This window comes from Anoplophora glabripennis, unplaced genomic scaffold, assembly GCF_000390285.2.
Source record: "Anoplophora glabripennis isolate ALB-LARVAE unplaced genomic scaffold, Agla_2.0 scaffold166, whole genome shotgun sequence".
NCBI lineage: Eukaryota > Metazoa > Arthropoda > Insecta > Coleoptera > Cerambycidae > Anoplophora > Anoplophora glabripennis.
This window is the reverse complement of record NW_019416519.1, coordinates 493,604-511,378: the sequence shown is the minus strand read 5'-3', so window position 1 is coordinate 511,378 and position 17,775 is coordinate 493,604. Positions and strand designations below refer to the sequence as shown.

Here is a 17,775-nt window from a genome sequence, read left to right as displayed (position 1 = left end):
TGCGCCTGTATTATACAAAAATAACTTTTTATGAAGAAAAACAAACATTTTGCTAACGTTTCGAAAATCTTTTGTGATTCAAAAGATAGGTAGTAATAATTAACAATTTTAACGAAATTTAACAACATTTGCTACGAGTAGTTATTAATAGTGGTAATGTATGTACAAAAGCTCAGTCCTGTAATTCAAAAGGTTCCTAAGATATTGGCAAAAATCTGAAAAAAAAATTTGACACCGTGTATCTCGAAAACGAAAGCCCGGAGAGAAAAATGGAAGAGGAAAAATATGTTTCTCTTTCCAAGAGGAATTTACAGTTTTCCGTTGCGACACTTATTTAGGAACACCCTGTATATAAATAGCATTAGTTAAATGGTTTCTAAGTTAAAATAGTTTTCCTTAAACAAACTGAAATAATATCTTGCAAAATCTATCGTTATTTTTCTTTAATAAATATAGTCTTCAATCCATTAAGGCTATAAAACTTCTTACTTATACCGATAACCAATATCTTTCACTTCTGGTAGCACATACTTCTTCAGTTGGTCGATCGTTTATTGATTGTATCGTGCAGTACTTCCTTCCAATTATGGCCAACAAAACCGTGACATAAAGAACATATATCCTCTTATTATGTCTCACCCACCTGTACATACTAAGTGACAGGTGGTCCGCGTAAGGAGTTTTCTGCTTTTATTGTTGCTCTGGAATGCGATAGAATCACAATGAAAGGTTTTCTTTTATGCAGTTCTCATGAAACCATTTCTTTAACTGTTCTTTGATGATCAGTGTTACTGCCGTACCTAATGCGTATAATAAATAAAGGTTCTTGTGTTTTTGCGTATGAGTAGCTACTTTAAAAAGGGATATACACTGTAGCCGTCAACTATTTCTTTAATTCCGTCATCTTAACGTTATTTCTTAAATACAAATAAGTACTAGTTCTTAATTAGTCAATGAGTGCATCTCTCATTAGATACTCTGCAAGTTATATTTATTACCTTGTGCCACTCTCCATGAATAAATAATAAATTTAGAATGTCAGTATTTGAATAATGTTAACGTTTTCCATTCTTTAACAATAAATAATACTCAAAAATTCACTGTATGCGTTAAGGCGCGTATACATCTGCGCTCCGCTCCGAGCGCGCGCCGCGCGTTTGCAGCAAGTTCTCTAGATTAGTACGGGGTTTTCGAGTTGCGCACGAACCGCGCGCACACGGCGCGTTACGATCCACCTCGAGTCGGTTTTTTCGACGAACGCTTTGTGTGTTCGCAGTCAGTGTTGCCAGCGCCAGCACTTTGGTCTGTTTTCAGCACCTTTTTAAACAAACTAGACCGTCGTACTTTCTCCTTACAATTCTGCACCTTTTCGAAGAGTATGACGTCAAGACAACCATAACCTATCAATCTTGGTACAACTCAAGATTTGTAAACTAATTACTTTACAAATCTTGGATACAACTGCTACGGCTACTATGGGCCGTGGGGTGGATAGAGGGGTACGCCTTTTCCTATATTCTATGATTCTGTGGTGTTCTGTTTTGTGTTGTGATTGGCACATTCACACAATTGACAATGGTTGGACTACAGCTCTTGATTTGAGCTCTTGGGCAAGGATTTTATACATTGATTTTATACATTGTATAAAATCCTTGGCTCTTGGGTACCTGGCATATCTCCGTCAAAAATGAATATAAAAATCTGAAATCTTAGGGGTGTACTCTAGATGGGGAGACCTAAGAGCGCACGTACCTACCTACTCCACATTATCTCTAAAAAATATATATTTTTTATGTTAACATATAAGGATACATAGTTTATTCAAATATAGTTTATATAATAGGATTTTTTTTCATAAAATTTTACAAGACGTGGGTAACACATCTGTAAAAAATAAAAAATGTATTGCTGGTTGCATTTTCGTCATACCTACCTAGCATGTAATTAAGAACGTGATGAAGGAAGTAAAAGTAATTATTTATTAGACTTATTGTATCTGATTCGATATTATAAATTTTCTAGACTTTTTTCAAACAATTAGCACTTTTTCACTTCCCGATCTAGTACTTTTATTTTACGTCCGCTGGCAACACTGTATCAGAATGACATTAATCTAATCAGTAATGGCAGCTGTTAAAATAGTAGTGACATAATTTTGCAATTATGTTTATAATACATTCTTGATTATTATACTTATCTACCTTTTGTGGTAAATAGTATTTCCGCTTGCTAAAATTCAGTCAGTGTGGTTTATAAAGTTGCTAAAGTTATTAATGTTAATTCTGTCCAATTAAGAAGTGAACGCCCATTTATTATTTATTAATTACTTTACGAAAATGGAGGATATTTTCCAGTGGTGCAAAGAAGGAAATGCGTTACAAGTAAGGGTTTGGTTAGATGAACCCGAACATGATANAAAGATATCCCCATATTTTGAGAACCATTGTAACAAATTTTTTAGAGGATCTGCCCCTAGATCAACTAATTGTAAGAAGCTGCTGGTATCAGCTAGACGGTGTCCCACCTCTTTGTAGAAACGAAGTATTCTGCCAATTAAATGAAATGTTTGAACACAGGTGGATTAGACGTCTAAGACCTTGGGATTGGTCACCAAGATCTCCAGATCTGTCCCCACCAGATTTTTATATCTGGTGATAAACTGGCGACAGATTAGGTGCTTGTTTTGAAGTTCTACTAAAAATTTCACAGCCATCCTCGCAAGAAATTATGCGATATCTGTTGACTGTATGAGAAACAGCAAATCCTTAAACACCAGAAGAGATAGATATAGGGAACCATTATAACATCCGAAAGAAAACAAAATTATTCATCAGGTTGCGCAAAAATATACAGGGTGTTTCATAAAAAAAATATATATAAAGATGGTTCAAAGTTGACTAAATTTCTACCACTCTGTGTGAAATTAAGTCATTTTGAAATTATGGTAAAGTTTTAGTTATGTCCTATATAAATGTTATAGCTCTAACTTTATTATTTAAAATACACATCTTTTTTAATTAGGCAGTGTATTTTTATCTATTATTTTTTTAAATGAAATATATTAAAAACGGTTAACTTTAAGAATAGAGAACCTTTATGAAAGTTCACATAAAAATTGACGTAGAATCCAAAATTGCAATAATATACAGGGTGTTCCATTTAAAATAATGAAGATGACGTCAACTTCATGTTTAACCGGAAGCCTTAAGCGGACGCCATTATTTTAGTTGAGAAGAGCATGCCTGAAAACGTTATTGCCCAAATTTTCAAAATTATAATCGAAGTAGTCTCTGAAATATGTCTAATGTCTCATCACCGTGAGACACATTAATCTTAATTCAAGAAATATTTTTTGTGAAGAATGTGAAAAAAATATAGGCATTATTTAAAGCCAACCTACCTTACTTGGATCATCAGTGTAAATAAGTCGGGTTGACTTATTCTGCATGGACTGCTGTTATATACAAGTTTCTTCTGTGAAGATATTTAACATACCGTGTTCTGCGTAATTTATCCGTACAAGTGCTTCAGCGATAATTTATCGTCAGAATGTTTGGTTAACAGTAGCCCTCTTTGGGATAAGATAAAATTCCTTTGGAAGAAACTGCTTTCAGATAATGCTCCTTACTGTTTTTATTGTGTGAAATAATGGAGGTGGTCCCAGGTGACTTTAAGGTTGCGAACATGATTTTATACAGGTTTGGTTACATAATTTTCAATGCGAATTTTCCGCGAATATTTGGATCGTATCTATACAGGTTCGGAAAGTACCGATGGTCCATCTGCCGTTACGTGAGAGCGATAAAATAAGACATAGAAATCCATGTGATAGAGAAGGATGGCTATAATGAAGGCGTCTCATAGTCACCGCCCGTTTCGCCCTTCCACAAATAAGATCCACTTCTTATTTGTGGAAGGGCGAAATGAGCGGTGATTATTAGACTCCTTCATTATAGCCATCTTTCTTTATCGCACGGATTTCTATGACTTACTTTATCGCTCTCACGTAACGGCAGATGGACCATCGGTACTTTCCGACCCTGTATAGAGAAATACGAGTATACCTGTCATATTGAGAAAGAGAAATTGGTTATTAAAGGCTGGCATTTTATAGATAAGAAATCGCACTTCCATCCATCTAAACTATAAAAATGTTGATGTACAAGGATCCCCTTAACTTTTCGCAGTGAAATATTACTGGAGAAAAATTGTATAACTGGTACAGTGAAGAGTTCTGACTTGCTTAGATTTTCTAAAACTTTCGTCAAAAGACTGCTATAAATTCACTAAAAATTACGCCCAAAAACGCCCTCCTTAAGGGGCAAATTAAAAAAGCGAGTTTATCTTACAGTTAACTAACTAGAATATTAAAATGTGTTGCCGTTCGTACGTTTTAATTGAAATAAATCACGTTCTAAACTTATAGTTATTTAACTGTAAGATAAACTTTCTTTGATAATTTGGTCCTAAAGCAGATATTTTTTCTTTATGTTAAATGTTGTTAAGCCAATTCAAATATGTTTCTAAAAATCCTGTCAGATGAGATGATGAATTCTTCGATACGAAAAATCTGGATAGGCAAAAATATTTAACTGCACAAACTAGCATTAAATTATACCAGCAATACCTAGTATACAGCTCGTAATAAAGAATTATTCATAATAAAAACACTAAAAATGTATGTTTCAATATAATTAATACAAAAAACACATACTTGATATACTGAAACTGTTAACAACAAAACTTTTGACACTATCATTTAAGATTTAAATTTTTTCTAAACGTTTTATATCTACTCAATACTTATTTATTAATTCGATTAGGAAGGCCACTTGAAAAAGCAATCCTCAGTAAAATGTAAAAATGGTAATATCTTTCTATCGTAGCTTTACATATCTTTATCAAGTGTGAATTTAACACAAGAATAATACATGATATTTTGAACCCAAATGTGAGCAGATATTTTGAACCCAAATGTAACAAGTTATACATATGCATATACTTTGTATAATCACTTAGGCGTTCATATTTTTGACATAACGCTTGCTGTATTTCATCCGAAGACTTTCAGAATTATAAATTTTTTACACGTTTTAAGTTTTTTCGTACTGCAAATATGACTATAAAAACAATAAATACATATTTCTGTAATCACACTTAAAGAAATAATAAAATCCTCATCATTCTGGTTTAAATAATCATTATATGGATTTATTTTTCTTTTTATGTCACAAGACATTCAAAAGAAATCATTTAAATAATCCAAAAAATCTGTTACATAATTATTTATAAATAACTATTTTTTCAAATAAGTAAATAAAATGACTCAAGGAGAAACATAACGTACACAAAGGAAGCTTTTTGTAGTTTTATGGCATTGTTTGACATTCTCTACAAATTTCTCATTGTTACATGAAGGTTGCTTGCAATATGTTACACGTTTTTTCCGCCATAAAGAGGTACCCATGGAAATTTGAAAAAAATACGATCCGTACCTTTCTAGTAATAACTTTCATTTATTATTTTGTTTGCACAACTCCTACTAAATCATATTTGGAATTGGCGTGTTATTTTTCCTTCTACTATGAAACGAATAATTCTATGTTGTTTTAGGTTCTTTAATTATTCGATATTAATAAAAATCTAATTTAGTATTTGATCAAACAGGTGACAATAAAAATATTTTACCCAGCTTAACGTACAGTAAAAAATGCCTCAAAACTCCTAGGATCCAAAATTATTTTGTAGAAATTTTTGTAATTTTGCGTTTGAAAAAATTACTGCGGCAAATATCCGCAAGACCAAGTTGTATCACGTCCCCATATATGAAAAATAGTGTTTATACTCAGAGTACCTACTTGAAGTTATTAATAGGCCCTGCCCTACAGTTTTTACAGAACATCTCTTGATTTTCGAGATAACCGACAGGGAATTTGTATAGAAACGCCCGGTATATCTTTTTCTGAAAATGCTAAAAATCACTGTTGGACAAAATTAAATTCATGGACAATTAAAAATTTACAATTAATTCATTATTAATCTCTCCTATTGCAATTAAATATTAATTAATTGCAATCCTGAAACCTCGCGACTAACAATTAAGTAGGTACAATTAAGTATTAGTCGTGAGTTTCCACAATTAACGGTTAATCAATTGTCAATCTTTTTAATTAGTGGCGCCAAAACGGAGGTGTAATGTAAGTTATGAATAAAATATGTAGTGTTTGTAATAAATAAAAGGCTGCTATTTTTCTTTTTCTCAATTTTAATTAAACTTAATTGCAGATTTGATGAAGTTTTGTGAATAATTTAAGTTTAATATTGACAACCACATTTTAGTAATCTTTTCTATACAAATATTTCTATACAAATATCCGTTCACATAAAATTAAAGTGTCTGTCTGTATCGAAGCTGAATAATTGTTAGTTTTAATTGTTTTTTAGAGCAATTAAAAAATTTAATTGTAATNTAATCATTTCGATGCAAATATCTGTTCACATAAAATTAAAGTGTCTGTCTGTATTGAAGCAGGATAATTTATTAGTACAACGTGCAGTTAATAGTTCAATTGCAATTAATTTTAACTACAAATAAATTAATCGCAGCTACTTTTATTATATTTTAATCAATTAATGAATTGATTGAAAATTTAATTGATTACTGCTCGACACTGATAAGAATATAATAGGACCTAAATTATTTTAATACATTCATGGAAAACTTCTTTATATTTATTAAACTTCACTTTTATTATTTCAAAATTATATTAGTACCTAGGCATCTCCCTCAAATATCACCATTGTGCAAACAAAATAGTATGAGTGGAAATATCTTAACTGATGCCATGAAACATTTCAGACATACACGTGTCTTCATGTTTGCGTAACAGTCAACAATGTCCCGTGCTGTCCACCTTCAGTAAGTCTACGAGCATTAGTGTGTGCCGTTTTAGTGTGTAGAGCATGATTTTTTTATCATCACCAATTTTTCACTGTAATCATTATTATAGTTTAATATGTGTTATTTTTTTTTAGAAATATGATAGTGACTAGATTTCGGAATTAAAATATTAATGAGGCTTTTAAAAATTAAATTTACATTTTATACTGTATTTTTATTTATTTTTTCCAGTTATCTAGTCACTAGTGCAAATATTTCGTTAAGTAGCATATAAATTACGCACATTTTGTTCTCGTATTTTTTTATCGCATTCCCTGTACTGGGTGTTTAAATGACAGGGTGCTTTTATTAAATTCATTTAAATTATTTGTGTATTATCAGTTTTTTTTTTAGTCTTTTATGGTGTATTAATTTTTTCACTTTCTATTTGCAGGCTAGACGTCAAATTCGAGATTTATTCGAAGATTTACGAGATGGACACAACTTGATCTCTCTCTTGGAAGTTCTAACTGGCGAACAACTTGTAAGTATTATTTGTCCTTATTACAAATGTATATTTACCGCTTTCTACTGACCCACAGAATACAAACTAGAAAGTAAAAGCAACAATATGAACTCAAACTAGAAACATTTAGTTAATTGGAGAATTTTTAAAACTAACGCTGATCTACTACTCAATGACAAGCTTTGTGATTATTTTATTAATGATCATCATTATACATATTTTCGGATTCGTTCCCTTGATATTAAGTTCTTCACTTCACCTTCCAGTTCATTTAAAACATATTAAATATTCATTGGCAGCATATTCCCGTTTAGTCTAATGATGCATATTATCAGTGACTATAATTCTTGTTATAGTCACTGATATTAGGTAGCGACAGGTAAACATTTTACAATTATACCCTCATTATATCACTGAAATATGAAGTTAGTCTATTATATATTCCTATTTGTTAAAGTATAATTGCTAGTCTCACATTTAGAATCAGTTGCGTGCTTTAATAAATAATAACTAACTTAAACTGTAATAGTAGCGTATACTTATTGCCTTATTTTACAGTTTTTGCATGTAGTGCAAAAATTATGCTTACTTAACCAAGTTAATTTAATAATGTGAGTATGCAGAAAAAAACATATTAGAACTATTAAAATGTCTTATTATTAATTTCAAACTACACACGTAACTGTCTATTTACTATTCGTATATTGTTTGGTCGGAAATCTACGCCTTGTAAAGATAGAAATTAATAAAATGTATTCGTTAATTTTATTTTAACAGAGTACACGTATTATACAGAATCGCATCCTGTGTATACAGGGTGTCCCACCGGGAACTGCGTCGATCGATATCTAGGATAGTACTACTCCGAAAAATGTTAAAATTTGACAACATGGCAATGTCTCTGAGGCAAACACAGCTAATATATCCAGAACTCTCTAGCACTTCCGGTTACAACGGAAGTCTAGACCAACTTCGTTATTTTAAATGGGACACCCTATATACTATTGTATTTTCGGATTCTACGTGAAATTTGAGGGTAACTTTATTAAATATACCCTATACCTAGGAGTTATAGAATTGGAGATATTAATATTTAAAGAAAAAATTTGTCAGATGCAAGTGTCCGCGGACATACTAGTAACTCTTTTCAGGAGCTTGATATCAACTGTATTTTTGGTACCTGCAAAGGGCATAAGTAACACTAAATTATGGTATACCAACAAATCAAATTTCATTTGTGTGTTTAATTTTTGCCGTTACATTTTGATAACTTCAAGCAGCTATACCTTTGTTAACTTAAATGGAACACCCTGTATTTTTTTACTCTGTCGTATGCAGATTGAAATTTATTTTCAAGCCATATAAGCATTGTTAGGGTTGCCGTTACTACTTTTAGAAATATTTGCAATTTTCTATTTTTTGGACAGTTTTTCTCGTATCAGACCTTTTATCAAATTGGCCATGACCAGAAACACTAAAAATAATTGAAATAACTTGACATTTGTCAGGTTAGTTGTCAAATTATTGTTGTCTGAATAGTTTTTGCTGAAAATTAAAAAAAAAATGCCTGCGGATTGTTTAAATTATACTAATGAGGATTATTTTAATTTGTTTGTTATTTATGGAAAATGTGACAAAGTAATTTCAAGAACACGTGGCGAATTTGCTGCCTTTTTCCTATTTATGTTTTCTAAATTTTGATTAGGGTTATGCAGGGTGTTTCCTAAGTACGGCTCGTATCTTCAAGACACAACTTTTTATGGTATTTAAAGAAAAAAATTCCTATAAACACGTGACCTGAAACGTTTAGATTCCGAGATACAAGGTGTTGAAAATTTAAAAAAATATATTATCTTAAATAAATTTGGAATAGTCAATGTTAGGTTCTTAAAATATGGCAGTTATTGTACGTTGAGCTGCATTTTTGGCACCTATAAGGTCAATTTTTATCTGCTGCCAGTGGCGTAGTTAGACGTTAGTCGGTCGACGTTTTCTTCATGAAATGTAGAACGCCAATGGATTTTTTACAATTTTTATTTTCAGATTCGCCTAACATTTAACAACAATTTGAAATAAATTTTTTGCCTAATGTTTCGATACAAAATCAAAATAGATTTGAACCCATGTGATAAAACAAACAAAAGAAGTACGGTTTTTAGTGACTACATCAAAATAATAAAAATTAATCGAATTGCAAATTCCTGAGTCGGTCCTGGCAATATGCTGCATAGGCATTTCAAATTGTAATGTTAAGCCATTCAACCTTAGTCACATCAACCAGAACACCTAATGGAACGTTGGAACTTCAAATAGTAAAGTGAAATCGTACTCCATACTAATCAGTTTTCAGATATCTACCTCCGTGGTCAATTTGAATAATAATAGATACTCTTGAATGATTGGTATTGTTCCGAGAACTCTATAATCAATTGTATTGATCGTTTGCAGAATTCTAATTTATGATTTATTGTGCATAGCAAGTTAGATTACTATGTTAATCATAGATCATGGCAAAAATAACTTTTAATTTGCACATTAATATTCTGAGAAAGTGGGTCTTACCAAGGACTTGTTCTGAAACTGCCTTCAATGAGATTTTATGAATGGATTTTTATTAATTAGATTTACACTATTCGAACAAGCGATGCAAAAGTTAGATTAAGTTTCAAATTCAGTTTCTGTCGTGTTCTGAATGATACCAAACATAACATGAGCATTAAATATTGTAATGCCGTGAGAATAGTAAACATTACGTCCGCCAAATGGAAGAATTGCAGTTACGAGGTCTGTTCAGAAAATAACCGAACTTTTTGAATTATGCCCTTATGAAAATATTTAGTGATATCCGGTTGGCTTGGCAGCTTTGCTTTGCACATAACCTCATCTATAACCAGCGTGAACTGCGAAAGTTTGCAGTACTACCAACTTAAATACGGAAGGCATACATTTGTTGGAATTAAAATGTATCCATCACAGAAAAAATAAACATTTTATTACCTTCAAATACAAGTTAAAGATAACAAAAAGCTGTACGAAATTTGAAAAGTCTGAGAAAATGTAAAATTGACGTGCCCATAGAAAAAAAACTGTATAAAATAATAGTTTCATAAATAAAAAGAAAAAAACTAAAACTATGTCACGAATAAATAATTTGAGACAATATTTATGGGAATCTGAATTCAATACGGAGTATTATTGATACTACATCCGTAAAACAGTATATAATATTTTCTGTAATTATTTGTAGCATACAAATGTTAAATAAATAACCTCTTATCAAAAGAGTCAGTGAATAGGATTAATTTTATGAATTTTATACCTAACCAGACATTTTTCAGCCAAACAGATAATTGTGATTTCACTAAAAATACTATCGTATATAGAATACATCAAATTTTTTTTTGCATGTACAAGAATGTGAACACGTGCATTCCTTGCATAACAGGAGTTCTTAGACAACTCGAAAATGTTTCAATTGACACTTTATCAGGTGAAAGAAATGCTTTCAGGATATTTATAAATACATAGATGCATTTGAAGGAAGTGTAAATTGAAATAACTTCTCAAAGTGTATATTTTAGGTATTTGATTAAGATAACAAATATTCCGTTCCGTAATATTCAAATGTTTTCCTTGTTGCCATATCTATATTTATTTAATCAATGTAACATGTTTGGTTTTAGTAAATGTTTCTGTATGTAAAATTAATATATACATATTTGCTTTAAAATAAAAAGGCCATAACTCTACATTAAATAAGTATATAAAATATTTAAAAATACTTTTATTTACTTTAATATTAACATTCATGTTGTATATACAGGGTGTCCCTGAAAAGGATGGACAACGCTTGACCACAGGTTCCTTGGATGAAAATAAGACTATTTAGCCTAATTTACCTATATACAAAAGTGCACGCCTACTGAGATATAGCCTTCTAAATATATAATAGATAACCTATTTTTTTTTTTCAAATAATTTAAAAACTGTTTTTCTTAGAAACTTCAAATTTGGTACACTTATTTTTTTATATAAGGGCAAGATAAATATAGAATTTGGAGAGAATACATATACAGGATGTTCTATTTCTACGACAGAATTTATATTTTTAAAAATAAGCACTATTTTAGAAGATTTTTTTGCTCTTACAAAATTTCGATATCGTTTATGGATTTCGAGTAAAATACTAATATTTTAAATAAACAGTATCAACTAATAACGTAAGAAAGTCAACATTAACATTATAAATAAACTGATATTTGTAATCACATTTAAAAAAATAATATTACATTAAATGCTCAAAGTTACTTTCTTGTTCTTGAACGCAAACATTAGTTCTTCGAAAATTAGAAATTATCCAATAATTTACCTTACCATTACCTCTCATAACATTAATTTCATATTGTATTCTTCCCATATTCGTTTTCTGTATTTACTGAAAAGTTATTTTAAATTGTGGTCCTCAACGCTTCCCAAATGAAATAATTACATGGGTTTAGGTCCGGGGATCGAGGTGGCCATTTTAAAGGGGCATTATTTCCTCTACCCATCCACCTGTTAGACCTTTAATAACCTGTAATACCTACCTGTACCCTGTAATACCTGTAACCTGTAATAACTGGTCTTTTAATATTCTATTAAAGGGACTTTTTGAAAGCCAACCTCTGCCGCTAAACGCCTTTTATTTACTCGAAGAATTTCTTCGACCCTTTCCAAAATTTGTTCCTCCAGCTGAATAATTCGGCCGTACATTATCCACGATTTAATGTTACAGGTAAAAAACGTCGTGTTTCCCGAAGGCGTCTCCCCGCATTAGCAAATGTTTTGTGATTTGGAGTTCTTCGATTAGGAAATCTTTCAGCATATGTTCGAACAGTAGCACAACAATTTCCTTCACAATAACCCAAAACTACTAACATATCAGTTTATTCAGCAAAAGTATAAATTGCAATAAAAAACAAAGTAAGCTAAAATTAAATCACAGCACACAGAACCTTTTAATTATTGTTATGAATGTGTTTCTCTGTTATATGGCACCTCTTACTAGAATGTTCTATTTATCTTAAACTGATTTTATATTATTTAATGTGTAAAAAATGCTAATTTTACTCGAAATCCATAAACGATATCAAAATTTTGTAAGAGGCAAAAGATCTTCTAAAATAGTGCTTATTTTTAAAAATATAAATTCTGTCGTCATTGGCGTACATACAAAAAAGTTACGGGATAGCCAGTGGCACACAGGCACTAGAAAGAGAACATCCTGTATATGTATTCTCACCAAATTCTATATTTACATTGCCCTTATATAAAAAAAAATATGTGTACCAAATTTGAAGTTTCTAAGAAAAACAGTTTTTAAATTATTTGAAAAAAAAAATAGGTTATCTATTATATATTTAGAAGGCTATATCTCAGTAGGCGTGCACTTTTGTATATAGGTAAGTTAGGCTAAATAGTCTTGTTTTCATCCAAGGAGCCCGTGGTCAAGCGTTGTCCATCCTTTTCAGGGAGACCCTGTATAAAACCAAAAATCTGCTGAAACTATTTTTCTCATCCAAACTTTGAAGTAGGATCCTTAGAAATCGTTTTAAGAAAATTCCTTTTTTTGTTTGAATTCAGTGCTGATAGCGAATCATAGTTTTAACTCAAGTTAATACTTGTAAATTTTATTAATTTATTTTTGACCAAATATTTGATTCGAAAATAACTGAACTATTAAAATGTTATAATCTTACAGAATGAATGTATTAGATATCATGTTTATACATTTTCGAAATATTAATACATATTTTGTCTTGCATTTTATTTTGCATCGAATTCAGTCTTGAGAGCAATTAATTTATCGTTTACTTGATAAGTTTTTGCACTAAAAAAGTGGCAACGTTTAAAACTTCCTTTTTATTATCACATAGTTTGAGGTTACCTTTACTTTATTACATAATGCATTCAGGCAAATATTTCAATTTAATATTCGGAATATATTTATCAGTCATCGTGTAGATGTACAGAGTGGACCAATTCCGACATTTTTTTTAAGTTTCTCGTATTTCTAAAAAAAAGGTAGACCAGAAAGTAGTTGTCACTAGCTCCATTTTCGAGAAATTGCATTTTAATTTCTTAATTCTTTTACGAAGAGTTTTTTTATTTTGTCCGTTTTTTATGATGTCGAATAATATTTATTTGTGAAAACTAAGACATTTTAAAAATATCATAACTCTAAAACTGTGCGCTCTATACGACTTAATCCCGCATATTTCTACCACTGGTTGACATATTTGTAATCTAACTTGACAAATTTTTTCTACTAATTATGTATATTAACCCAAGAGAATTTAGTAACAATACAACACCTTGCATCATGAAAATACATTTAACTGGTACACGTGTTTTGAACTTGGTGAAGTTTCCTAATTAAAATTTAATCCATTTATGATAACCGAAAATTTTTTTAAAGTATGGACACCACAAATCAACATGATAAATTCAATGTGCCATCTATTTTTCCTTCGACACATCAGATATATACTTCCATGGTACATTTACAACTGCATCAAGAAACAGTTGCATTACAAAAAAATATGCATAATTTTTACAATTTACACTTAAAAAAGATGTTTTCCCTATAAATCTCACCTATTTAAAAATATACCTATGTTGTGATTGTAACTGGAAAACAGGAAGCTATAGAAAAATATCGTTTCTGTAGAAAAATAAATTATTTTAGAATAGAAAAAATTTTTAAACATCGAGTGTTTTTCGCCAACCAACAATTCTCGAACCCGTTAGAAAATGTTTTTTTGTCATCTGAAAAAAAAAACGAGAATTTCTCTAAAAATTTTGAAATTTATCCACCCTATACATATGAAAGCATTAAATGAAAAATTCATTTTTATATCTCGAAGCACAATTTGGCGAATTTCCTTGCACTCATTTATAAAATATTAAGGGAGAAACCGCTGGCATCATTTTTATAATTAATTACTTACGTATTACAGACATATAACGTTTTTTAAGTTCGTATTGAGCGTATATTTTTTTTCAGCCACGAGAGAGAGGACAGATGCGATTCCACATGTTACATAATGTCGACACGGCGCTGCACTTTCTACACTGCAAGAACGTGAAGTTAGTCAATATCCGTTCCGAGGACATCGTCGATGGCAACCCCAAATTGACCCTGGGACTTATTTGGACAATTATCCTTCATTTCCAGGTAAGTGCGATTGCTTTCTTCGCCTGCTGAATGGAGCTTCTTGTAAAGGCTTGGTTTCTGCAGACGTATACAGAAAATGCTTCAAGCTTTTTTACTTTATTTTTCTTAATTCCCCGTACGTTATAACCATACATTCAAATTATATTCATTGAGCAGTTTCGAACCATTATACCAAAGAAAATGATTTTTTGTTTTTATTAGAACGTGTTTCTCAGAAGACTAGAATCGGTAATAAATGCATCTATAAAATGTAAACTGTCAAGTTATGTTAATATTTTCACATTTCGTATAGTCATTGCAAATCTTTATAGAAGGAATCGTTTATAGATGTAAAGTAATTAATGTTTTTAGAACACAAAATATCTAATTATATATTTTTTTATACTTAATAAATCCTTGATATCCTTTTAAGTGATATAATTATTATTTAATTGCGGTATAATATTAGAAACCACATCAAAATGGGAAGAGAAAATATCGAAAATTGGGAAACCAAGCTTTTAGTTTACTTAGTTGAAGCAGTAAATTAATGTGCAGTATTTTTATTTCTCATCGTTGTTAATTTCTTCTGTTACGCTGTAAATGTAGGATAAAACGCAGAATTTTAATGTGGTGGCATGTATATATAAAAATAAAATGAGGCCTGAAATATTCTCAGTGAATTTAACAATATTTTTTATTATATTTCTACGCAAACTGCGCAGGGTTACAAGGTAAGCCTTTTTACTTACCTTTAGAATTTTTATATCATCCTGTATTCATAAAATATGTGATAAACTTTCCAACCGTATGATACGCCTCTGGGTAGAGTGGGTTTGTTCGGCAACTAGAACGGGAGTTGTAGTTTTAATAACTGTCGATAGATGGTGCGCAGCGTACCGGTGTTGACCTGAAATTATTTTATTCAGAAATGAGCACCGGCGTGATATCAATAGAAGGAAAATATTTTCATGTGGCAGTTTTTTAAATTCTCAAGAATTTGTACTTAGTTAATTAATTCATTTTCTTTTATATTATTTATATTCCCGTATCCTACGTGTTACAAAAATAAAAATTAATATTTTCTTTGATTCTAATAAGCTATAAGCGTCATAGTTTTATAGGTTGTCAGGTCTTTTTAGGTATTTTGCCACATATAAATGCTAAGCAAAACTTTTGAAAAATTTGTGATACCTCATCGTCTAAGGATTAGTGTTATTTTTGCCCTCTTTTAAAAAATGCCACGAATACTTTGAAGATGTATTATTGTTATACAGGGTGGCCAAATGAAAACGAAACAGAGCCATTTTCAGGAACTGCGTCAAGATTGTAGAAAAACGCTCAGACCCGTCGATTTTAGATTAAAGGGGGACATTCTTTGCTGGTATTTTTGACTCCGCCACTTTCACCCCCAAGCAAGGGTAAGCATCACCCCAAAATATTTAAATGGCATTGNATATCGCTAATACATGCAGCCATCTCTAATTTGTTGAAAATGTCCACTTTAAATTTATTACAATAATTACTACCAAAGTCATTATAGGCAGAAATAATGAATCCATTTATTTTTGCTTGTTTATAAAACTTTTCACTCATTTTATTATGATCACTGACCTCACACAGTAATGTATTTACTTTACGCCGACCTTATTCATATCGTTTCTTTTTAAAACAATCAACGTCCTTATGTCCCTTTAGTTTACAAAAGGAACATGTTATGGTAGACGAATTTTTATCACACTCCGCCCTTTTATGGCCTTCTCGTCCGCATAAATAGCAGTTATTTGTTTGTGTTGCATTTGAAGTGGATTGTTTTGTGACGTTAGGGTTCGACTGATAATGACTTTGCTTTGGCGGCCTGGTATGTTCAGCGTTAGTTATGAGAAAAGATAATAGCTTTTTGATACTTACGCAAGAGGCTGCTCTAATACCTGATTGAAGAAACGGAACATTTATTGTATTTGCTATGACGTCCACAATGAGGCGATCTTCTAGTTTGCAATATTGGCCTAAAGATAATTTTTGATAATAGAAGTCCATCAAATTCTGTTTCGGTTCTCTCTCCACATTTACGAGCTCTTTTAATTTTCCAAAAACACATTGTTGCACAGGAAACGACTCGACGAGTATTCTTTTCCATTTTATCCATGAAATTATAGTGTCTTCCTGGTTTAAATACCACGTCTTTGAATTGCCTTTGACCTTGTTTGTCATGCAAAAGATTCGGGCTTTATCGTCCCAATCAAACATGTCCCCTGTTGCATCAATATGACGTAAGCACTGTTGTACATCTAATTTTTCATCAAAACCTCCACTAAACACAGGAATACTGTCAATTTTACCCAAAAAACGTCCGGACTTAACACTTAGTTTTTCTTTCAATTTTCGCAACTTTCTCCGTAATTTTCTATTGGTTCGGTTCACATTTTTGTCTCCCGAATCAGAACTAGAAGTAGAACTGACATCACTATTACTGCTACACGTAGAACAACTGCTGCTTGTATCGACACGTTTCCTTTTTGTTTTGCTCTTCGGCATTTTGACAACGAAAATTAACTTTCGCAAAAACTTTACAACACTAATTCACTGCGGAACTGGATAAGAATCCCACTTCTGATTTGTTAGAGTCAATGATTGAAACAAATAAAACCAAGTCAATTAAATACAATACGGTTTTTAATCACCGACAATATTAATACAACTCGGAACAAAATATAACATTCAACCGCGCACTACGCAGCTCAAAACCTATCTGTCCCTTAAAACCCTTATTCAGTCCTCAATCAACACTTCTCACCCAACTTGTGGCCCCCTTTGCCCTGCCATTCATTAGGAACCTTTGGTTACAAATCAGTCTATATTAACATGTCAAGTGAGAAGTAAACAATTTTTAATGTGATTCTAACATTCGGCCATCCTGACGTGGTCGCGTCCCCGCGGCCTATCGGATGAAATGGAGCAAACTCAAGCCATTGGGAAGTCGACTCAGCCTGAAGTAGTACACAGGATTACCTAGTGGCTCACAAGACCATCTACGTTGGACAACGGAGAAAATTACCTGAGATAGTACACAGGACTATCTAATGGCTCACAGGGCCATCGACGTTGGGTAATGCACAAGATTACCTGAGATAGTACACAAGACTATCCGATGGCTCACAGGACCATCGACGT

The 17,775-nt window shown here is 31.5% G+C and overlaps 1 protein-coding gene across 28 annotated transcripts in view; it reads left to right on the top strand.

Annotated features, from left to right (window-relative positions):
• LOC108907022 (microtubule-actin cross-linking factor 1) overlaps positions 1-17,775 on the top strand; it is a 389,967-nt gene that overhangs the window by 219,308 nt on the left and 152,884 nt on the right. For all 28 annotated transcript variants that reach the window (XM_018710510.2, XM_018710500.2, XM_018710502.2 and 25 more), the window contains exons 4-5: positions 7,335-7,424; positions 14,452-14,622. In XM_018710510.2, the coding sequence (XP_018566026.1) occupies positions 7,335-7,424; positions 14,452-14,622 (261 nt within the window). The remainder of the gene's footprint in view (positions 1-7,334; positions 7,425-14,451; positions 14,623-17,775) is intronic.